The sequence below is a fragment of the Anser brachyrhynchus genome (genome assembly GCF_964034855.1).
Source record: "Anser brachyrhynchus genome assembly, chromosome: 3".
NCBI lineage: Eukaryota > Metazoa > Chordata > Aves > Anseriformes > Anatidae > Anser > Anser brachyrhynchus.
This window is the reverse complement of record NC_137696.1, coordinates 113,169,262-113,193,572: the sequence shown is the minus strand read 5'-3', so window position 1 is coordinate 113,193,572 and position 24,311 is coordinate 113,169,262. Positions and strand designations below refer to the sequence as shown.

General features: G+C 39.0%; 1 protein-coding gene across 3 annotated transcripts in view; it reads left to right on the top strand.

Annotated features, from left to right (window-relative positions):
* NBAS (NBAS subunit of NRZ tethering complex) overlaps positions 1 to 24,311 on the top strand; it is a 185,828-nt gene that overhangs the window by 8,300 nt on the left and 153,217 nt on the right. For all 3 annotated transcript variants that reach the window (XM_080583780.1, XM_080583781.1, XM_080583782.1), the window contains exons 5-15: positions 156 to 203; positions 1,326 to 1,369; positions 2,032 to 2,165; positions 2,949 to 3,082; positions 3,198 to 3,296; positions 14,842 to 14,980; positions 16,052 to 16,117; positions 19,449 to 19,577; positions 20,972 to 21,035; positions 22,520 to 22,713; positions 23,824 to 24,081. In XM_080583780.1, the coding sequence (XP_080439906.1) occupies positions 156 to 203; positions 1,326 to 1,369; positions 2,032 to 2,165; positions 2,949 to 3,082; positions 3,198 to 3,296; positions 14,842 to 14,980; positions 16,052 to 16,117; positions 19,449 to 19,577; positions 20,972 to 21,035; positions 22,520 to 22,713; positions 23,824 to 24,081 (1,309 nt within the window). The remainder of the gene's footprint in view (positions 1 to 155; positions 204 to 1,325; positions 1,370 to 2,031; positions 2,166 to 2,948; positions 3,083 to 3,197; positions 3,297 to 14,841; positions 14,981 to 16,051; positions 16,118 to 19,448; positions 19,578 to 20,971; positions 21,036 to 22,519; positions 22,714 to 23,823; positions 24,082 to 24,311) is intronic.

The window sequence follows — 24,311 nt, the reverse complement described above, 5'->3', positions numbered from 1 at the left end:
TAAAACACTTTTTTTGTATAAGAAGTGATATTTTCTCTTTCATAACAAATTGGGACGTTATGTTTAACCATGCAGAAAAGTGCACAGAGCTCTCTTCCACACTCTGAAAGGACTGGACTTTAACTAACTTTCATTCCGTTATTTTCCTCTTTCAGCAATGGTAAATTGTTGGCAGTTGTGCAAGACCAATGTGTAGAAATCAGGTAACTTATGATTATGTGTTGTTTCATAACCACAGTTGTAGAGTTACGAGAGAGTGTTTCTAGTGACTTGCTAACCATGGTTTTAAATGCTTTTTTTATTCTTTTAGAATGCTACATATATCCTGAAATTAGTCTATGGGATAATCTTAAAATGTGTTATCACTTAGAAAGCAAAAGCCTTCTATTTCTTTTTAGGTCTCGCCCACTCACCATTTTAAAAACAACTCACACCCAAAAAACAATTATAAATGCTATGGATTTATATATAAACACTTATCTGTATTTCCCTCCATGTTGGGATGTGTTTGTGTGTGTCTTATTTTTTTAATTTTTTTAAGATGTGAAAGAAAAGCAAGTGCTAAACTCCAATTCATGGTCTTTCTAACCTTTGCCTTTCCATTCCCCCTTAAAGTGAGAAGAAGTGAGACAAGGAGCTAGTATTACACTTCTCTGTATAATAGGTGGCATGTATAATACTTCACTTTATTTTACAAGTGATACGAATTGCCATAAAGACTCACATTTTCCTTTTTCTTCTGTTCTCTAACAACAAGTTTTCCTTTGCCAGTTCAAGAACACATTTAGCAGTAGAACAGATCTTGATTGAGTATGTTTACTTGTTTCACAAAAATCCATTTGCTAGAAGGTCAGACCTTCCATTTGTATGTAAAAGAAGCAAGTGTATGAAAATTTTCAATCACAAGTGATGTGAACACCATAAATGTCAGCTTATAAACTATAGAATAAATCTTGTGTTTCAACTGTATTAATGTAACTATATTCTTGCATTGTTTCTAAATTGTAACAGAGAATACTGGCTAGTTTAAGGAAAAAAAGACTTACCCAGCATTTCAGAACTTCAGGAAGAATTTTGAACAACATTACTGCTAAATCTGGGGTATTATTTTTTTATGGGTTATATGGAGGGTTTCTAAAATTCTATTGTTACCAAGACTAGCTGCCTGAGGGTGAAGGCTGCTATCTGTCTTTCTGAACAAGTAGTCAAATACATTCAGGCCTTTGGATTGTGCACTTAAAGTATTTTTATAGCTCTGAGTTTATTCTGGAAAATTGAATAAGTGAATGTGTGTGTAGTCTAAATCCGTGAATCTTAATCTGCAGGTCTGCAAAAGATGACTTTGGATCCATAGTTGGAAAATGCCAAGGTAATGTGGCAACCTCTATATAGTTACTTGATGTGGCTGTTGTTATTTATTCATGTGTTGCTAAGTGGTGGTATTGGTTTACTAACTTCTTAAAAGTATCGTGAGGAGTCTCTTAGTATTTTTGCTCTGTGATTAGCTCCATTTTTCCCCCTGCTGATTCTTTTCGCATTGATTAACATACAGTACCTGAAATGAAGTGATAGTGGAATGAATGGATTTTGAAGGCATAGTGGATGTTGGAGTTTTTTTATTTTTCATGTTTGTTTTTGTTTTGGAAGGTAAGTTTATAATGATGACAGGAATCATGCAATTTTTGATGCAGATGTCTTTTTTTTTTTAATTTTGTTTAAGAGATTATAGTTCTCTTTTTCTTGTCCTTATCTCTACCTCCTGACACGGCAAATATTATTTTCAGAAGTAAGTAGATGAACGATTGTCTGTCGGGCAGTGACCATCTATAGAACTAGAGGTTCCAAACCATGAAAGTTACTCTGTACAAATCAGTTTAAAGCTCACTTAAATTCTTATGTGCTGTTTTTCCAACACTGGATGAGTTGGAGGTTGTCAGATGGTCCAACACAGTTCACTTTGTTGTGACTCAGACTGTGGCCATTGACTGGTGAAAGAAACTTTTATTTTAAGAATGTTTTCCTTTTCTGTAGTGCCAAAAGATCCTAACCCGCAGTGGAGACGAGTGGCTTGGAGCCATGACTGTACGTTACTTGCTTATGCTGAGAGTACTGGAACTGTGAGAGTTTTTGACCTAGTGGGTAGCGAGCTTTTGGTCATTTCACCGGTAAGTGCTGTCTCTGATTAAATTTGTACAAATTTAACTTCTTGTAAGGATAAAGGGTAATTTTTTTTTTTTTGTAAATCGTGGCATACTTTGGTATTAAGGCTTACAATATGAATACCATGCATGGATATGCTATGAAGTATTTATCATATAACAGTTACATTAAAGTTAACTAAGTTTAAGTCATATGTAGCATATGCAGAACATATCCTTTGTGCTGTTTTATCTAGGCAGAGTTTTCATCTTGGTCAGAACTGTGGTAGATCAGCAGGTACATCAGATTGTGGAAATACAGAATCTTCTACTTGGTGTGTGTGTGCAAATGGTTATGGTTTGTAATAGCAGATGAGAAATCTGCAGTTCATGGGCAGATTGTGTTATAAATTGAGGAAATATTGCTAATAAAGCAATATGAGAATTTTTTCATTGGTAGGTATGAGAACATGTTGTGCTAGGCAAACTATTACATGTTTTGTTTACAATTACATGTTTTGTTTTCTGTATTCAAAGGTTGCACTAAGCTAATTTGGGAGTGGTTTTAAAGTCTATTTCCTTAGCATGTTGTTTTTGTGGACTTTTTATTAATAAGCTTTCTTTAAGATCAAGATCAAAGAAGTGTATTTTGTTACTATTAGAAACTATGAAACATTAGTTTTTTAAAAACACTTTCATAAAAGTAGTAAATTTTGAATTTCTTAAAAGTAACCAAGATACATTTTTTTTTCCTTCTTCTTTCTTTCCCCGCCTTTCTCTCTCGATATTTTTCTGCATTTTTGAGTAAAGGCAGCAAGTTTTCCGGGAGATCTGAGTTATGCTGTTGCTGGATTAATCTTCCTAGAATATAAAGCAAGTGCCCAGTGGTCAGCTGAATTGCTTGTCGTTAATTATCGTGGAGAGCTGAGAAGTTATCTTGTAAGGTAAGCACAAGTTTTGTCTTACTTGGAGAAGATACCATGAACTTCAAAGGAATTCTTTCCCACTATTTAAAGAAAATAAATCTAATTTAATTTTTTTTTTTACACCCATACTTAGTGTTGGAACAAATCAAAGCTTTCAAGAAAGTCACAGTTTCAGCTTTAGTAGCCATTATGCACATGGAATAACAACTGTCATTTACCATCCTGGTCACAGGTAAGCATTTTGTTTGCTATCTGCCAGTAATATCGAAATGATGAACGAAGGTGGCAAAATAAAACGCAGTGTGTTGAACATGTTTAAAAAGGAGGGGAGGAGGTATCTAATTTAATCTTGGTATTTAATAAGTCAGCAATAACAAGTCACATATTGCTGTACGTATGAAACAAGGCCTAGTTGGTGGTCTCACTTTACTAATAATGAGTAAAGATATTGAGGGAAGTTCAGCTTCTTGAGTGAGACAGTTGGTACACTCAAACACCAGAACAAATGACAACTAGCACACTTGTGAACTCCAGAAGAGTTCCTTATAGACATGTATATCCTGTGAATAGGGTATCATGTCTTTAGTATTAAAGAGCCTTCACTAGGGTTAAGATCTAAGTAGATTTTATTGCCTCTAGAAATGTAAATTAAAGAAAGCTTTTCTTTTTGCATAACTTTTTAGAGTTTCTGTTTTTCTGAAGTTGGATTTTTTTTAGCCTCAAGCTATGGTACTTGTTGGCTATTTGACTAATTTTTCTTTAAGAGTTGTTTAAGTTTCCTTAAGTTCTTTAAGAGAAATGCTTTTTTTTCTTGACCTATCAAGTGCCTTAACTTGAGAAGACTAACTTTTCTTTGTAACAAACACAGGACTTGATCTCAGTTTCTTTGAAATAAACGTTTATTTTCTGTTTATTTGCAGTTAATACTGATGCTGGTGAGAGGGAGATGTGGTGGTCACGGGCTGTTTAGTCATGTAGTATGCCTTAATTTCAGTAATTTCTGGTTTTTGGAAGATGTATTCTTAGCATGTGTACTGGAGAGTACCTTAAGCACTCTTTCAGAAAGGCTTGTTGTATGCTTCTTCAATGAAACTGTAGCTTAGGTATAGAGAAAACAGCAGTGAGAACACGTCTGAGGTATTTGCCTTGGCAGCCTGGGTCAGTTTATCTGTATGTTTTTGATTCTTCAAGAACACATGATTTTTATTTATCAAATGCAACACTTAGCTTTAAGTGCTGTATTTGATAAATACAGAAAATTGTTTACTTGTTGCATCATTTACTGTCTGAGTATGTTGCATTAGCAGCATTTTTAGAATGTCAGAAATAGCTTCAAAAGATATTTCTGAATTTGATGGGTTTAAGGGCTGGTTATAGTTTGCTTGTTTTTTTTTTTTTTCTTTTTTCCTTCCCGCTCTGGATTTGTTTCCTGGACTTTTCCCTACTGTTCTGGCTGGAACGGCCAGGCTTTGGTATTTGGAGTTGTCTTGTGATGCTTTTTCCTTAATTAGTAACATGTTGGGCACAGATACCAGATTTGAAAGGGGGACTGATTGGCTACCTGGTCTTGCAGCAGATGTGGTTGGAATAGGTCCTGGTTAGGCAATTCCTCTGTTGAAAATGTTATCTGCCATTTTTATATCTACTGGTCATATGGCAAGATAAACTTGGCAACTTACTCTTTGATTTCTTTTAAATTGTGAGAACTCCCTTTCTAGATATTTTTATTCTATTATAGCTACTAGGATTAAATTTGTCAACACAATTTACTGCATTGTTTTAAACAGAAATTCAGTTTGGATATAGAATACTAGAATAAACTCTGTTAGAAACTTGTTCTCATCCTTCAATATTGAGATAGCTATCTTAAGGAAAAACTGGTTGTTGATGAGAACTAATGTTCTCCTAGCTTATACTGAAAATTAACCTCTTAAAGTAGTGGTTTTCTCTTTCTAACTGCTTAATATTTAATTAGTAATTCCGCATATTTCATACGTAATATACTAAATCTAGAGTTTTGAAATAGTAAGTCTGGATGATGGAGCTTTGGTAGCACTCTGACCAGGCAGCAGAAACAATTCATTCTTTCCTTTAATCAGACAAGGGTTCTTGACACTTGCTTCCAAATCTGCCTTTTCTGCTCCTAATATGAGGAATGAAGTAGATTGAATATTAACCAATATTCTTTGCAACTGTGCTGTTAGAATCAAACTATGGTCAAATAATTATTCTCATTGTATTAATATATAGATATGCTTGTGTTTGATTTTCTGTGCATTTCTGGGCAAATGATATCAGAACAGTTAAACTGTTAAAATAGATGAATCCATCAATAAGTAAATAAATGAAATAGAAAATCAGCTGATGTAGTCTGGACATCGCTTTGTGTGTGCCAGTGACAGCTTCTTGCCACAGAAGTATATAATAGGGAGGAGAAAAAAGAATTCAAGTTTTGTGTTTTCTTTCATCTCACCTCCAACTAATAGTTTTTGTTTTCCCACTGTTCTTTTATGATTATGGGTTTACATTTTAAAATCTTATTATTAGTATGAAGTAAAAGCAGCATTGTCTCCTGTTCTTTTGTTCTTAGAACAGTTTATTCAGAATATTAGTAAATAAAATTAATTTCAGTGGAAGCTTATGGTCAGCATATTCTTTTGCCAATATTCTAAAATTTTCTATCTTGGGAAATGCCCTTTCCTGACATGAAAATATGTGGTTATATCTGCTGCTAAAGCAATAATTTCTGTAATGTGTGTGTATTGCACATTCAGCAATTACTTGTTTTTAGCAGGAAATATTATGACCCATGGAAAAAAAAAATCATATAGAGTCCTCCATGATTGTAGTATCTCCTGGTATATGTAATTAGTTGACTTGCTTAATAAAGTTGAAAATTGATACTTTAAAGAACTGACATTAGAGACCTGTAAATTCATGAGCAGAATCACTTGTTGAAATTAAGTTGTTTTATCTGAAAAACAGGAGCTTGAGGGAGGCAGTTGTCTTAAATTGTGTGTTGAAGAAAATTTTAGATAAATATGAATCCTTCAAAGTTTCCATTTTCATTAACGTGAACTTTGATCACTTAAGTTCAACTTTGTTTTTTTTTTTGCATTTCATTTAGTTTTAGATGGTGCAGTTTTACAGATCTGTCTCTATAGCTTGTAGGCCTTGACTTACCACACTGTATTGCTATGTATTTGCCAGTTACCTATTAAACTGCAATAAAATGGCAATCAAGAACTTAATATATCTAATTGAAAAAAACGAAAGTAAGCATATGATAATTGCAAAGAAAATCTTTCAGTAGGGAATGTATCTGAATCTGTAGGAAAACATGAAATGGTAGCTTTGGGGAAAAAGTATAATCTTGAGTTTTACTGCTGTTGGAAAAAAATCTTAATTTAGATGCTTAAATGCTTGCGTTTCCATGCATTCCAGCTTTCATCTGTGATGGAATTTATCAACTTCAGTTGATAAAACTTAAATGTTTGCTTCAGTGTGAGCTCTCTGTAGGCTCTAATGGAAGTTTCAACACCTCACTTATTTTGTGTACTTTAATCTGGAGCTGAATGCCTTATTTCAGGGTTATCTGCAGTTGCTTCAGAAGGAGTCTGATGTTAGAGCCTAAAATGTGTGATGGCTTTGGGAGATGAAGGTTTTAGGTTCACTTGAAATCTTGCTTGTTATCGTACCCGAATTGATGTGTGAAAAATTGTGTAGAAGTCTCAAGACTTATTTTTGGATACCTTAATTGAACTTGCTGTCCTTGAGACCAGTAGTATACTAATTATCTTTAGCCCAACTTTATAGAACCCTTGAAAGCAGAATATAATTGAGATACTGCAGGGGCAGCCAGCTTTTTGAGGCTGAAAGGAACCTCTAGAAATCATCTAGCCCATTCCCCTTCCAGCAGGGTCAACCAGAGCAGTTTGCTTGGAGCCATGCTTCCCACACTCCTTCTCCTCAAGATAACTATACATGTTCATAGAATCTACCCTCAGACTTTTCATCATCAGGCTGAGCAGTCCTAGCTCTCTTTGCTTTTCCTGGTATGGCAGATGCTCCAAAACCTTCACCTTCATTGCCCTTTGATGGATTTGCTCCACTATTACGTTCACGTCCCCTATACTGGGGGGCCCAGAGCTGGATGCAGCAACTCAGATGTTTCACCTGCGCTGAGTAGACTGTAAGGATGACATCCAGTTCATACTGGTGTATGTGGTTATTCCTTCCCAAGCACAGGACTCTGTGCTTCCTGTTGTTGAACTTCGTGAGGTTCCTACTGGCCTGTCTCTCCAGCCTGCTGTGGTCCCTCTGAATGATAGCACAGTCTAGCATTTCATCAACCGCTTACCCAGTTTTGTATTATCTGCAAACTTTGCCTCATAGTTCATCTTGTTAATGAAGCTGTTAAACAGTATGGGCCCTGGTATGAACCTCTGGGGTACACCACTAGTGACTGGCCTCCAGCTGGGCTTGGAGCTCTGAGGTACTCCCAGCCCCTAATCTGCTGCAAGGATGCTGAACCTAATCTGTAGCTGCAGATCTTCAGGTGAAGCAGGAGCCTCTGTTGGTGCCAGAAGTTGCTAGCTTTCCAGCCTCTTCCATTAGGGGAAGTCTCCGTTTCCCAGTCTGATATACATGGGGGATGCGTGCCCCCCACTTCAGTACGTCTGTGAGTTTAGGATAATCCTGTATCCTCAGAGCAGAGTGTCAGAGGATCCAGCCAGTCTCCTTTTCTGGTCATCTCTGATGCTGCAACAACCTGCTGCCTTCTTTCTGAAGCACCTGTTGCCTGCTGAGACAGACCATCACCAAGCACACACCTCCAGAGGCAAGGAGCACCTGCTGTCCATGCCCCAACCTCTGGAAGAGGCCTTGGTCCGAGACCCAAAGGCCTGTCTGCATCCCCCTGAGGGAGCATGGTCTGAGGCAAGGTGGGTGCTAGGCCTGTGCCCCGGGCTTCATCACCACAGTTGCTAAAAACGTGTACAAATAGTTTCTGGCCCCCCTTTTCCACAAACTGCTGCACAAGTCACTGCAGCATCTGTTGGCTGTTTGCTAGGTGTGGTGCTTACACAGGCCTTTTTCTAGCACTTAGCAAAAAGGTTCCTGACCCTCCCTAGTCAGGAGACAGCTGGAACAAAAGCTCAAAGCACCCTTTGGTCAGGAGCAGATGTTAGAACTTGTTGAAAGCTGCCAGAGCTTGCTAGAAGTGAGGCCGCTTATAAGTAGCTCTTTCCAGTGATGTCAGGCACCATGAAGTTCTTTAAAGATTTCCCAGGAGTTGTCTGCTGATCCCAGAAGTATGTAGAAGATTAGGGGGGGTTTAGAAATGGAGCCCAGAAACTGCTGCACGCTTGCTATGCTGTATGCAGAAAGCATCTGCAAGAATAAAAATTAACACAGATCTTACAGTATTAAGTACTAAAGGATTTTGCATTGATCCTTATGTCAATATCAGCATGGTAGATAAAACTTCCCCTTCCAGAGAGTTACTGGTAAGTGTCATTTATTAAATTGTTACTTTGTGGCCCATATGGAGTCACATAAACCTACAGCTGGTATGGTGTGATTTAAGAACCCAAATATTTGTCTAGGAAAAAATATCTTCACATTTTGGGGAGGGTGGATGTTGGGGGAATTGTCAGCACAGTATTTTCTTTACACCAAGACTAACTTTAAAAAAAAACAACAAACCTCTCTTGTTGCTATTCCCAGGCTACCTGTCAACTTGTGTTATTTTGGAGTCATCTCCTGTCTAGTGCTGAAAAAATAATTGGTAAACAAGGCTGGATCTTTGCTGAGGCTCTCAGGAGTACCTTTCATTTTCTTTTGATACCAGTTGTGTTATTCATCATAATAGTTTCTGCCCCCGCTGTTGCATTTTGCTCTCTGAAAAGCTTTTTAAAATTTTAAGTACGTGCTGCCATGATGAATTTCTCTGCAGTCCTGGGAGAAGGCTTTTTGTCTTGAGGCTTTGTGTTTTGTGTATGTCTAAACTGATATGACATCTTCATTCCAGCTGTCATTGAGTTTCATTTATCCTAAAAGATACTTCTGAATTATAAATATGTTGCACTGCATATGACAGTTCTTTCCAAAATTTCTTTGAAAAGATTTATCTTGATGGAGTTTTTGAGAGCTAGTTCAGGCAGTTTTGGCGCTACTGTTGTCACTACTATTGACAACTCTTCTCTTGGTCTTTGTGCTACTGTTTGTCTCTGAGTCAACTCTGGCACAGTGCCGTCAATTGTAATTGAATTTTAGTCACTATTGCTGTTGAAATTTTTAACTCAGTGGCATGTTGCAATGGAAGTTGGAGCTCACAGAAGAATGTAAATGCCTGTGGATGGACAAGACTACAGAAAAATTAATTTTCCAGAGGATTATGCCTGCTGTCTTTTGGTTATTAGGTGTTGACAACTGTGCTGTGGTGAGCTCATGAAGTTTGTGTTTACTGATTGAATTGTTTTTTAAAAAAAAAAAATCATAATAGTCAAGTTGTGAAAGAGATGGATACGAGACTTGCTTCCAGTGATTTTTTTATCACTTCATGCATAATCTATGTAACACTGATTTTTGCCAACATCTTTCAGAGATGTCAGATGTAATTTTGTGTTCACTGATGCTAGACTGTGTGCTCAGATGTGAGTATCCAGACATGTTTATTTGTGGTCAGCTAGAATGGGCATGACATCATGCACAATAGGGTATATCGAGTCTCTTGTCCTAAAACTTAAAGCTGTTAGGAGGAGTTTCATGTGATGTGCCATGTCTCAGTGTCTTAGTCAAAAGATTGATTTATTTGTATAGATTTTGTATTTATGTGCTGTAAGGTATTTGGAAACTTGTTTCTTCCTTATTTTTTAACTGCTGTTCTTCAGAAGAGCTACGTATTGTGACTAAAAGATGGCTTTTGTACAAGTTGGGGACAGTTCTTACGTTCCTTGATCAGTGGCAGTGTGTCAAACTTCAGTGATAAAGTGGTGGGAAGCACAGGAAAGTTGCACTAGGGAAACACAGGGGAGAAGGGAAACAAAATACGTGCAGAAGAAAAATGAATGGATTATTAAGTGTATGACATTTAATCTGTGATTTCTTTCTCTTTTCTAAGGGCACTTTTCCCCAGTAATCAGTTTTAGTCCACTAGAACTACTCAGTTCATATTGTACGTATCCATTAAATCAATACCTATTCTGAGGAGTATGTTATGAAGAGACTTATTTAAATTGCGTGTCTAGTCATAAAAAAATACAGAGGGCTTCTTCACTTCTATACAAGCTATTACTCGGCTGTCTGGGTAGCTAAAACTGGTTAAGATGTTTTTATACAGTAATGTTAAATAAATTACTGTTTGTTATGTAGTTACAGCAGAGGTTTTTGTTAGTGAGATGCAGCAATGAATTTTTTGGAAATACGCTCAAATGGCAGATGACTGCTATATGAGCTTCAGCCGCTAGGTGGTAGAATATTTCAATATTAACACGAACTTTGAAGACGGATAAATGTTCTGCAGGCTCAACTTATGACTTCGATCTATGCCTTTGTTTGCAGATATTTTACTTTTTGATGGGTTTTTCAATAAAATGATGCTCCCAAACAAACATAGACCTCTGTTCTCAAAGTTTTCATCAAAGTGATCATAAGATAATGCTAAAACTGCCTGTTAATAAGGTCAAAGGGCTCCAAGGGAAAATGTTTTGATACATTTTAGTGGTAATCAACAATAGTATCGAGTGTACCTCAATTTTTTTTTGTAAGTAGAATCTAATGTGTGTAATGAAATTACTGTGTGCATATTATAACTGATAGTGTGGCTTTAGAAAACAAAATTGAAAAGTCTGTTTCTGCTTTGATCTTCAGTTAAAGGAGAAATATCTTCTGTACCACTTACTAGGCTTCCATTTTTTCATGCTTCAGCAGAATGACCAGAACTGTTCACAGAATCATCTAGGTTGGAAGAGACCTCTAAGATCACTTGGTCCAACCTCTGACCTAACACTAACAAGTCCTCCACTAAACCATATCACTAAGCTCTACATCTAAACATCTCTTAAAGACCTCCAGGGATGGTGACTCAACCACTTCCCTGGGCAGCCCATTCCAATGCTTAACAACCCTTTCAGTAAAGAAGCTCCTCCTAATATCCAACTTAAACGTCCCCTGGTGCAACTTTAGCCCATTCCCCCTCGTCCTGTCACCAGGCACGTGGGAGAATAGACCAACCCCTACCTCTCTACAGCCTCCTTTAAGGTACCTATAGAGAGTGATAAGGTTACTCTTAGCCTCCTCTTCTCCAGGCTGAACAATCCCAGCTCCCTCAGCTGCTCCTTGTAAGCCTTGTTCTCCCAACCCCTCACCAGCTTCGTTGCCCTTCTCTGGACTCTCTTGAGCACCTCCATGTCCTTCTTGTAGCGAAGGGCCTAAAACTGAACACAGTACTCAAGGTGCGGCCTCACCAGGGCTGAGTACAGGGGGACAATCACGTCCCTAGACCTGCTGGCCACACTGCTTCTTATACAGGCCAGGATGCTCTTGGCCTTCTTGGCCACCTGAGCACACTGCTGGCTCATATTCAGCTGACTATCAACCAGTATTCCCAGGTCCTTCTCTGCCAGGCAGCTTTCCAGCCACTCATCTCCCAGCCTGTAGCTCTGCTTGGGGTTGTTGCAGCCCAGGTGCAGGACCTGGCACTTGGCCTTGTTGAACTTCATACAGTTGACCTCAGCCCATCGCTCCAGCCTATCCAGATCCTCCTGCAGAGCCTTCCTACCCTCGAGCAGATCGACACATGCACCTAACTTGGTGTCATCTGCAAATTTACCGAGGGTGCACTCGATCCCCTCATCCAGATCATCGATAAAGATATTAAAGAGGACCGGCCCCAGTACTGAGCCCTGGGGGACTTCACTAGTAACCGGCCTCCAACTGAATTTGGCTCCGTTCACCACAACTCTTTGGGCCCGGCCATCCAGCCAGTTTTTAACCCAACAAAGCGTACGCCAGTCCAAGCCACGAGCAGCCAGTTTCTTGAGGAGAATGTTGTGGGAAACGGTGTCAAAAGCCTTACTGAAGTCAAGGTAGACCACATCCACAGCCTTCCCCTCATCCACTAAGCATGTCACTTTGTCATAGAAGGAGATCAGGTTCGTCAAGCAGGACCTGCCTTTCATAAACCCATGCTGGCTGGGCCTGATCGCCTGGTTGCCCTGCAAGTGCCGCGTGATGACACTCAAGACAATCTGCTCCATGAGCTTCCCTGTCACTGAGGTCAGGCTAACAGGCCTATAGTTCCCTGGGTCTACCCTCGGGCCCTGCTTGTAGATGTGAGTCACATTTGCTAGCCGCCAGCCAACTGGGACCTCCCCTGATAGCCAGGACTGCTGATAAATGATGGAAAGTGGCTTGGCCAGCTCCTCTGCCAGTTCTCTCAGTACCCTCGGGTGGATCCCATCCGGCCCCATCGACTTGCATACATCGAAGTGTCGTAGCAGGTCGCCAACCATTTCCTCATGGATAGCGAGGGCCACATCCTGCTCCCCATCCCCTTCCACCAGCTCAGGGTACTGGGTATCCAGAGAACAACTGGTTTTGCCACTAAAGACTGAGGCAAAGAAGGCATTGAGCACCTCAGCCTTTTCCTCATCTCTTGTAACTAAGTTTCCCCCCGCATCCAGTAAAGGATGGAGATTCTCCTTAGTCCTCCTTTTGGTGTTGATGTATTTGTAAAAACACTTTTTGTTATCTTTAACGGCAGTAGCCAGACTGAGCTCCAGATGAGCTTTGGCCTTTCTAATTTTGTCCCTGCGCAGCCTCGCAACAGCCTTATAGTAGTCCTGAGTGGCCTGCCTCTTTTCCAAAGATTATAAACCCTCTTTTTTCTCCTAAGCTTGAGCCACAACTCTCTTCAGCCAGGCCGGTCTTCTTCTGTGCCGGCTCATCTTTGGGCACATGGGGACATACCACTCCTGAGCCATTAAGATTTCCTTCTTGAAGAGTGCCCAGCCTTCCTGGACTCCTCTGCCCTTCAGAACCACCTCCCAAGGGACTCTGCCAACCAGTGTCCTGAACAGCTCAAAGTCAGCCCTCCGGAAGTCCAAGACAGCGGTTTTACTGGTCCCCATCCTGACCTCGCCAAGAATAGAGAACTCTACCATTTTCTGGTCACTCTGCCCAAGACAGCTCCCGACCACCACATCTCCCACCAGTCCATCACTGTTTGTAAACAGAAGGTATAGCGGGGCACCTCCTCTGGTAGGCTCTCTAACCAGCTGCGTCAGGAAGCTATCTTCCACGCTCTCCAGAAACCTCCTAGACTGCTTTCTCTGGGCTGTGTTGTGCTTCCAGGATATGTCTGGGAAGTTGAAGTCCCCCACGAGAACAAGCACTGACAATTCCGCAACTTCTGCCAGCTGCCTGTAGAACTCCTCATCCGTCTCCTCATCCTGATTTGGCGGTCTATAACAGACCCCCACCAGGATGTTTGCCTTGTTGGCCTTCCCACTGATCCTAACCCATAGGGACTCAACCTTATCATTCCCAGCCTCAAGTTCCACAACATCAAAACAATCTCTAATACAGAGAGCCACACCACCACCCCTTCTGTGCTGCCTGTCCCTTCTGAAGAGCCTATAGCCAGTCATTGCAGCACTCCAGTCATGAGAGTGGTCCCACCACGTTTCCGTGATTGCAACCAAGTCATAGCCTGCCTGCTGCACGATGGCTTCCAGCTCCTCTTGTTTGTTATCCATGCTGCGTGCATTAGTGTAGATGCACTTCAGTTGGGCCATTGCCTTTTCCCCAGGCCTTGCCATTGTTCCCCCTGGCACAGCTCCAACAAGCCTTATTTCAGCCTTTTCCCCATTCTTACCCAGTTTAAAGCCCTCTCAATGAGCTCTGCCAGCTCCTGGGCTAGGATCCATTTTCCCCTTAGAGATAGGGACCCGTCTGCGGCCATCAGGCCGGGTGCCGAGTAAAGCGCCCCATGGCCAAAAAAAAACAAATTTCTGTGTTGGCACCAGCCTCTGAGCCACGCGTTAATCAGGTGGGCTTTCCGTGTCCTCTCGGTACCCCTCCCTGCCACTGTAGGGATAGACGAAAACACCACCTGTACTCCCGCTCCATCCACTAACCGTCCCAGTCCCCTAAAGTCCCGTTTGATAGACTTCAGGCTTCTCTCTTCAATATTATCACTGCCAGCCTGGACTATCAATAGAGGATAGTAATCAGAGGGGTGAACCAGGTTGGGAAGATTTCTGGCAACATCCCTGACCCTGGCCCCAGGGAGGCAGCAGACTTCTCTATGGGTAGGGTCAGGCCGACAAATAGGGCCCTCTGTTCCCCTGAGAAGGGAGTTGCCCACAACGATTACCCTTCTGTCTTTCTTGGTGGAGGCAGTCTTGAGGCGTTCATAAGCTTAAGTTGTAATTTTTATTGTTCTTTGAGAGCAGGGGAGAATCTCAGGTTTGTAGCCAGATGTATTTTATTTTAAATGTTGGGAGTTGTGCCTTATTTGGAAAGCCGAAGATGATAGGGATAAATGCCACAAATAAGTGTTAATCAAAAAATATTTAGATCTTTTTGTCTGTGAATGAACAGCCTGATGTTTAAAGTTTACTGGGACTGTAAGTTGTTATAATGTACTGAAAGTTTTTTTCATTACTACAGGCAAACTGCTGTACTTCTGACTTAAAATTAAAAAGCAATGACAACAACATATTTGTGTGTCAATATATGAAACCAATAATGTGCCTTTTTACATTTTATAGACTTTTGCTTGTAGGAGGCTGTGAAACAGATGAAGATGGAGTATCTAAAGCAACCGGTTGTGGGATCTCTGCTTGGAGAGTTCTATCAGGATCTCCCTATTATAAACAAGTCACTAGTTACGAAGATGACATTAGAACAGTAAGTATATTTTCTCATTTTGTTGGATGATTATTGTAATTAGTAGAATTATCTAATGGGAAGTTCTGTATGCATCTCTTTTTGAACTGTAAAACCTTAATGCAATGTTCTGCTATTTTATAAGTAAGTTATGGTGTGAATTTTTAAAAGTTTCTCTTCCCTTCAAGCATCTGTTTGCTTTTTTCTGTAGTATGATCTGAACTTTTAAGTTTTTGATTATGACTTGTGGATTTCTTTTTTTTTAATGGGGAGGGTGTGACAAACAAAAAAAAAAAGCCGCGAACCAAATGCTCCTCCTTCTCCCCAGTTTGTACCCTGTAAATATGTGAAATACGGTTTGTACTGGGATACGTCACCTTTTTTTACTGGAAAAAAGTATTTTTGTCTGTTTTATTACTTAATAAGAAAAAGCAGCAGAACTGTAATATTTCTGTTTTCTGACTCTTGACTTTATTGGCTTCTAGTAGAAATAAATGTTTGATTTGGTAACAGCTACCACGTGGTAGTTTGTGAGGGAATGGCAAGGAACTGCACCAGGGAAGGTTCAGACTGAACATGAGGAAAAATATCTTTACTGTGAGGGTGGTCAAACAGGCTTCCTGGGGAGGTTGTTGATGCCCTGTGCCTGTCAATATTCAAGCAGCATTTGAATAATGTCCTCAAGAATATGCTAACTTCTGGTTAGCCCTGGAGAGGTCAGACGGTTGGACTAGATGATCTTTGTAAGTCCATTCCAACTGGACTATTGTATAAATAAAAGGATACACTGAAATCAGCTTACAGTGCTATGAAAAATTCCAATATTTATTCTTCTATAGTGATCGCTTTATACAAAAGCGAGGTCTTCATGGTCTTCATTTCATTGCAGTGAGCAATGCTTTTCCGTCATACGATACATACATACCCAACAAAATAGGCAAAGTTATCCTTGCATTATTTTAAGATAGGTAGCCTTAGGGAAGCTTAAGAATTTTGAAAAGTTGTTTTGCTACTTTAAATTTGACTTAGCTTTTGGTGCATAAAATGATGTATGGGATTCTTTCATTTCATGGTATATTTCTGTTCTTACAGGCACAGAGAAGAGGATTATTAAGGATTATGAATTTAAGATTTTACAGCAGACGAGGAACAGAACAGGTATTAAGGTGTAGGTCTACCTCAGAAATGTATTCTACTAGCATAATTGTCCATTAATGATTGCCTGGGAGACTGATTTGAAAGGAGTTTTTAGTTCAAGCAACTAAAGAATTTACATTTCTATAAAGCTTATCAAAATAGTAAGCTTTTAATTTTAAATGGAGTAGCTTCTGTGGCTTTTTTGAAAATCCTATTAGTTCATCTCCTGAAGCTTGAATGTTGGTGTTTCCAGCATAATGACAGGAACAGTTTTAGTGAAGTAGAGTTCAATCTCAAATAGAATGTAAACCTTCATTCAAAAAGGGAGATGCAAAAAGCTACTTAGTTATTTGTTAATGAATATAATGAACGTAGCATGTGTACGCTCTAAAAGAGACTTGGTTGTTGTGCTGGTATTCCTCAAATATATGCCTTGAGGGGGAGAGAAGGAATATCCCAAACCAGCCTCTTGCACTACCTTACTCCTACCTGAAAACAAACAAAAACCCTCTTCCCTTAGAGCCCTAAATTTTCATACATTAAGTTCAAATCAATCATTCATGTCTTGGATAGGGAAAATGGAGACTTAATTGTTGCTGTCTGTTATGAGATACTATGGAAATGTTTTCTTAAATAGCTGCAAAAGTTTATGATGAGTCAAACTTCTACAAGCAGGATGCATGTGAAACTAGCAAAACTGCTGATCAGAAGCAATTTGTTCTTAAACAAACCCTGGGTATATGTCTTGTATTCTTTTCACCCTTGACAGAGTGAGTGGTAAGTCTCATCAGATTGAAGTGCTGGTGTATGCTTTCTGTGTTTCTAAGGTTTTATGCATAGCAGTTTCAGCTTTCTTCTGCATGCATTTGGGGCTACCCATGTGGTATCTGCACCACATTCTTCTGTCTCCTTTTTTGTACATGTCTATAGCCTTTGTTTGATTCCTTCCCCTTTCCCTCCTTGTATTTTTTTTTTTAAAGTTTTCCCCTTGTGGTTTACAAGGAAGGAGCAGTGAAGAATTTACCTCCCACCCTTCACTGTGTCCTGTGGAGAGAAAAACGGCTTGTATGAAGTTATATGGACTTGGGAAATAACCTTAATAGATTTTTGGGATGTTTAGGTGACTGGTTAAAAGAAGAAATTGGATGCTTGGTTGGAGGGGGAAAACAGATCTTTTTGAAACTCTCTCAAGGGTAGAATGGGAAGAGATTTTATTTCCTTCACTGAAAATATGAAAGAGAAGACTGAACTAAAGTGGAAGTCTACTGGAAGGCTAGTACTGAGTATAATTGTGCTACACTTCATCATCAGTGCACTTGCCAGTACCAAATTCACAAAGGAAAACAGAAATTGTTGTTATTGATTGTTTTAATCCAATTTCTGAGCTTATAGTTTAAATCTGTGAGCTATATTTTACATTCTTAGTAGGAAATTGACAACAGTATTACAATGTGACAGGCACAGCAGCTAGGGGACTTGGTTATAAGAACTACCTGTATTTGGATTAGATTGTTAGAGTTGGTAACTTAAATGTCAGTTTTAAAATGGGAAGTGCCAACCTACTGAAACTCTCACTGTCTTATTCTGCAGTTCCCTGAAGTTGACAAGTTGTTTTCCAAGGCAGCATTGACTACTTTGCCAAAGGACTGATTAATCTCTATAGATAACAATGACTGGGTTGTAAATTTGAACATATTAGCAGCCACATGGCTGTTTTTTAAACAGCAAAAGGGTGGTTACCAATACTAAGTAGTTATTTAACCTGTGTTTAAAATCTATGTTATGTACCACTGACCGTTCATCTGAATGGGTTAAATATTTTAGGTATATCTTTCTAAGTCCTTTAACAGTCTCTTGTTCTTAGCACTCTGTGCATGCAACTTGATTTGTAAAAAGAGAACTACCTTTAGTAGGCATGCACTATCCTTGAGAAACTAGAATACAAATTGCACAAATTACAAATACAAATTTACACTCTAGGTACTTAAGAACATAATTGGAGAACACTTAAGAGTTATGAATATTAGAAAAAAATCATAATTTGCTTAAAAAAAATCTTAATATGCCTTCCATTTTGTGTAAAAGCACATTGAAAGCTTGAATTTAAGCAGTGCTCTCAATAAGTTGCAAACCAGTCAACAGTGTGAGAACAATGAGCAGATTGCTTGATCATAATTGTTTCTATGGCATAGCTAGAACTTAAAACAGCCAAAGAAATGAAATAATTAAAAGCCAAAATAACTAACCCAAATAAAACTACAAAAAGGAGTCATCTTCAAATGATATCTGTTCTTAATTTGCTGTAGATTTTGTATTAAAACTTCATAATCATATTGAAGTCTAGTAACTCATCTATAGTTCACTTATGTTGAGATATTTTCCAAGAGGGGAGGGTGTTGCTTAAAAATTGATTAGTGTCAGACTTGGATAGTTCTAAATCCTAGATACTAAGTATTTAGTGTTATATAGGATGAATGCTTATTAGAAAGCTTTTAAAAGTGAGCTACACTAACAAAATGAGATTCCATGATCAATATCAAGCTTTGGAAATCTACATACTTCTGTTTTTCAGTGAAGACTAGACTCTGAGAACCTGATGATGGCATGCACAAACGAATCTAAATCCTGTTTTCAGAGACAGTTATGCATTGCCAGGGCACTAAGTTTGGCTTAAAAACTCAAGTGTATATTTTGTCTCATGGGAATAATGTAGAGACGCAGCTGTAATTGTAGAGGAGTTCATGAATCCTTAATATTAAGGAAATATTTTGTTTGTAGGAGCAAGGCCACTACATTTTGCCTGTAAGAAAAACTTCATCCAGGAGAAGTAATGTAATGTTTTGTAGCTTTGATAAGGTTTACTTACAATTGTTGAATTATTTCTTCATTATGGCCTTAATCTGATGTTTGGCCTATTGCTGCTTCCTCTGTTGTTACCCAACCAAAAGTCTGCTACCAGGGGGAGAGAGCTGCGTGCTAAGCTGCATTTGGGTAGCCATCTTTCTTGGAAGGTGACTATGGAGGCAGGACAATAGAAAACTGAGGCTGCTAAATGATTTCTCTAAACAGATGGTTTAAGAACAGCCTGCAGATGTTCTCCTGTATTCTCAGGTTTTATTTATTGTATAGAATGTGATAAAAAAGTTCATCGTCTCAGAGTTTTGTTAGTAGTTGCAGTATTCTTCATTTATTATATATATAGGTTGTTTTTACTTTTCCATACCACAATTGTTGTTTTGCCTTCATTTTAACTCTATTTTTTAAACTTTTAAAGCATGTTAAGTTTTCAGGTTGACTTTTTTTTTTTCTGAAAAGATAAGAGATTTTTGGTTTTGCTGACAATGTTTGGCAGGATGGAATTTTCAAGATGAATCTTTCCCCTGATGGAGCTCTTCTGGCAGCTATTCATTTCTCAGGAAAACTGACCATCTGGTCTATTCCATCTCTCAGACAACAAGGAGAATGGGACCAAGCTGATCAGGTAAGAGGGACATACGTGTTTACAAACTTGCAGTGTATGTTTTAATCCTCTGGAGATGTGTTTCCCTAGGAGATGAGAGAAGTTCAGATGACTGTGCTTTAACTGCATACTGTCATTCCAGTAAACTCAGGAGCCTTGTATTCTGATCTCCAAGATCATCTGGTCCAACCATACCACTGATATCACCCACTAAACCATATCCCTAGAGCACCCCATCCAACATTTCCTTAAACACCGCCAGGGACAGTGACACCACCGCTTCCCTAGGCAACCCGTTCCAATGCCTGACTACTCTCTGGGAAGAAATGTCTCCTAATTTCTAACCTAAACCTCCTGTGGCGCAACTTGAGGCCATTCCCTCTAGTCCTATCACTAGTTACTTGTGAGAAGAGGCTGACCCCCAGCTCCCCACACCTTCTTTTCAGGTAGCTGTAGAGAGCAATAAGGTCTCCCCTGAGCCTCCTCTTCTCCAGACTAAACAACCCCAGTTTCCTCAGACGTTCCTCGTAGGGCTTGTGTTCCAGGCCCTTTACCAGCTTCATAGCCCTTCTCTGGACACCCTTGAGCACCTCTATGTCCTTCCCGTAGTGAGGGGCCCAAAGCTGAACACAGTACTCGAGGTGCGACCTCACCAGAGCAGAGAACGGGGATGATCACCTCGCTGGTCCTGCTGGCTACACTATTCCTGATACAAGCCAGGATCCTGTTGGCTTTCTTGGCCACCTGGGCACACTGCTGGCTCATGTTCAGGCGAGCATCAATCAGCACCCCCAGATCCTTTTCCTCTGCACAGCTTTTGAGCCAGTCTGCCCTGAGCCTGTAGCACTGTTTGGGGTTGTTGTGGCCGAAGTGCATGCAGGACCTGGCACTTAGCCATGTTGAACCTCATCCCATTGGCCTCTGTCCATTGACCAATCTTGTCCAGGTCCCACTGCAGGGCTTTCCTACCGTCCAGCATATTGACACTTTCCCCCAGCTTGGTGTCATCTGCAAACTTACTGAGAGTGCACTCAATTCCCTCATCCAAATCATCGATAAAGATATTAAAGAGGATGGGCCCCAACACTGACCCCTGGGGAACAGGGTGGGTAACTGTAGCTTAACTGTAGTTAAGCAGTTAATACAGTTAAACTGTATAGTTTGTATTAAGGAAACCAGTAGTGTATTTTTTTTCCTTTTTACTTCTCCTCTCTCCCCTTCTTTAATTTAACTGTTTGGAAAAAAGTTTAACTTCAGCATGTGTATGTTTTATGATCAGGAAAGGTTTGAACTTATCTGTGAGTATTTTCACTGAAAAATGAGTGGGTCGGCAGTGAAGTAAATAAGCAGATTGTCTGTGTTATAAAGATTTGCTTGCATATTAATCCTTCTTGTTTCCTCTCACGTTTATGTAGCCAGGTTATGATGAAATCAACCCAGACTGGAGTCTCTCTAGTGAAAAAAGAAAGAAAATAAAAGGTATGTGTTGCAGTTGAATTGTTGTTTCAAGTTATGGTGTGGTTAAAAGTATTTATACAAATGTACAAAGATATGAAATAGCTTAATTAAATCATAATTAGGGTGGTTGACAAGATTGTATGTACAATTTGAATTTGTAGCATGACATAGCTAAACGAGTGTCATAGTATAGTTTTTAAAAATCCTCTCCTAGGAATATTCTTGTAGCCATAATCATAAATAAGAGGGTATTTCATCTAGTACAGGACTTCATTTATTATTAATCATGTAATTTTGACTAGAATGCTGAACAGTCAAGCAGTTGTCTTAGGTTGTATCAGAAGCTACTACATCATAATATAATGATGAAATTATAATCATTATAATACATTTTTAGAGTCCACAGTCTAAAATCTGAACTTACCTTTACCTCTTCTGTCTATGTATGTCTAATAAATCTTGAATGCTAATGTAATATAGAGAGATTACTTCAAAACTCTGAAATAAAAGGGCTTTCTGTCCTGTGGCTTGTTTTACCTTATGTCAGTATTCTATTCTTTTCCCAAAATTCAAGCCATCGCATGCAGCCATCTATCCCCGAGATACTGCATGGCTCTTACAAGAGTGCAGACATCAATAGCTGTTTCTGATCCATTTGCTGGTGCTTCTATATGTCTATACTACTAAAAGCTCTCTGCTTTTTTGCGCTGTTTCTCTTGGTGATCCTTTTTTTTCGGTTAATTCTTCTGATCTTTATGGGTAGCCTGCTAACTAAGCACTGAAGTAGCAGAAAAGTAATAAGCTGATCTATTTCTCTGTCCTTTTTGGATAATGGTTGGCTTTTATTAGAGAGGTGGGTAATGATAATGTATTAAATTGAGCTAACTCTTTGAGATGAACATTTTTGTTCCAATACCCAGTTATTATAATACAAATAATCTTAGAAGTGACATGGCTTCCATCCTCATCTGTGGTGATTTTTTTTTCTTGTTGGTGCTTAAATTTTCTTAACAACCACATCTTGTAGGCTGTCTCAGGAGCCTTGTTCACAGTTGTCACTTGTCCTCAAAAGCAATGTAACCTTTTCTGAGTTTCATCAATATAACATTCCTTGCCAGGGAGACTTACTTGATCAAGGATGGACTGGGAGGTAAAGTATAAAGGAGTTCTTTATCAAATATCTAAATTCTGTCATGTTTTTTGCAAGTAAATCAGTTTACTGTGAACTTTTTTCTAAATAATATTAAAGAAAAATACTTAGGTTAAGTCAAAAATTGATTTATTTTTTCCCCCCCATAACGACTTTAGTTAATGCAGAAGTGATTTCAGTAAACTGCAGTTGGCCCAGAATGCAAACTTAATGAAGTAAGGATGCATATAAAATAATAAAATGTTAGTTAAATTAGGCCATCAGATGAAATCTTTTAATTGAAGCCACTTCAGTTCTTATCTGGTGTTTAAAATTATCTTTCCTTATGAGATGCTTTCTTATTTCTTTATTTTAGATAAAGAATCCTATTACCCACTGATAGATGTAAATTGGTGGGCAGATAATTCTGTGATTTTGGCTCGTTGCTCTGGTGCGTTAACTGTGTCATCAGTCAAGACATTAAGAAACTTGCTGGGAAAGTCATGTGAATGGTTTGAGAGTTCTCCTCAGGTCACTTCAGCTCATGATGGAGGATTTCTAAGCCTGGAGGTGAGGAATACACATCATTCTGGAAAGCAATAGAAATAATTTGCTTTTGTACATGTAATCCTAAGGATGTTGCGTGCATATGTATGTTTATTATCATTAATAGGAAAAGTGATTCTGCCTCCTTTATCTCTAGGCAGGCGATTCTGAACATCCTGCACTTCAACTGTCTTTAAGTTACTTGGCAATTCAGTTGTTATGTAGACAGCAGATAAAAAAAAACTTGTAGAAGCCTGAGTCTGAATGAAAGGAAAGGAAATTCTGCAGGAAGCAGTTTGTGTCAACAGTCAGTTTTCACTGCTTCGTTTGTTAATGCATTTGAAGAATACCACAAGAATGCTGCACCCCTCTCCCATTTTGAAACAGGTGCCTCTTGAGTATATTTAAAAGAAATAAGGAACAAATTGAAATTAAGACCAAGTTGTGCAAGGGATCTATTTTTTTGTTAATCCTTAGTAGGATTCCAGACAGGAGTAGGACATTACTTTGGTAGTGAAGTTAACCAGAAGTTTTCTCTGAAACAAAGAAACCGATTGTTTCCTAAGACGTGCATTGAAATAGGTCTTAAAACATCTTAAACGAAAAAAAAAAAAGTCAGAATATCTCACTGTGTACCAAAGCTTGCATGTATGTTTTTTGAAAGGTTTGTTATTCTAGAAATCAGATACAGCCAGTGACTTGCATGTTGTAGGAAGAAGAACATGGGGAAGAATAGTTGGAGATTACATTTGTATTGAAAAGAAATAGATACCTGTGCTTACCTAAGAGTTGAAAACATTCTCATACACGGAAGTAAGCAATGTAACAGTGTGCTGAGATTTAAATATGTCTCCATAGTTCTGTACTGTCTGGGGTGGTGTAGGATAGTGTATCTAGTGCAATAGCGGGTTACTATTAACAAACCTTTGCCCTTGCTTTAGTAGGTAAAGGATGAAGTCTCAAATCAAGGAGAATATTAATCAAGCTGAGAAGTAAAGGGTTTAAAGGAGGAATAACGTTGATCCAGAAATCTGAAGTTCTGGAAGTGGAGGTGTACTCTATTGTCACCAAGCTAGATGAGATATGCTAGGTGGAAGCTTTGTATTCTACCCCTAAGAATTGTTTTCTGTGCAGTGTGAGATAAAACTTGTTCCAAAAAGATTACGCTTGGAGAGCAGACCTGGTGATGAAGATGAGGGAGAAGATGACTCTGACTCTGATGATGAAAATTCTGCTAAGGACAGATACTTCAGCTACCTGAAGCAAGGCCTGTACTTTGTGACAGAAATGGAACGATTTGCTCCACCACGAAAACGTCCGCGTACTATTACAAAGAATTTCCGCCTTGTTAGCTTGAGGTCCACAACTCCAGAGGAGCTTTACCAGAGAAAAGTGAGTACTGAAGGGAAGGTTGTATCTGATAATGAGCTTTATTTAGACATACTTAAAAAAATACTTTTAAAAATAGTTGTTATTATTAACAGTAGAACTTAGGCACATATTTATAGGGGGTTTCATAGCTGAAAGTGGGCTATGTTATCTGATGTAGGTGACCATTGTTTATAAACGATGATAATTCAAATAAGATGTTTGCAGGTAACTATGCTTCATTAGTGTTGGAA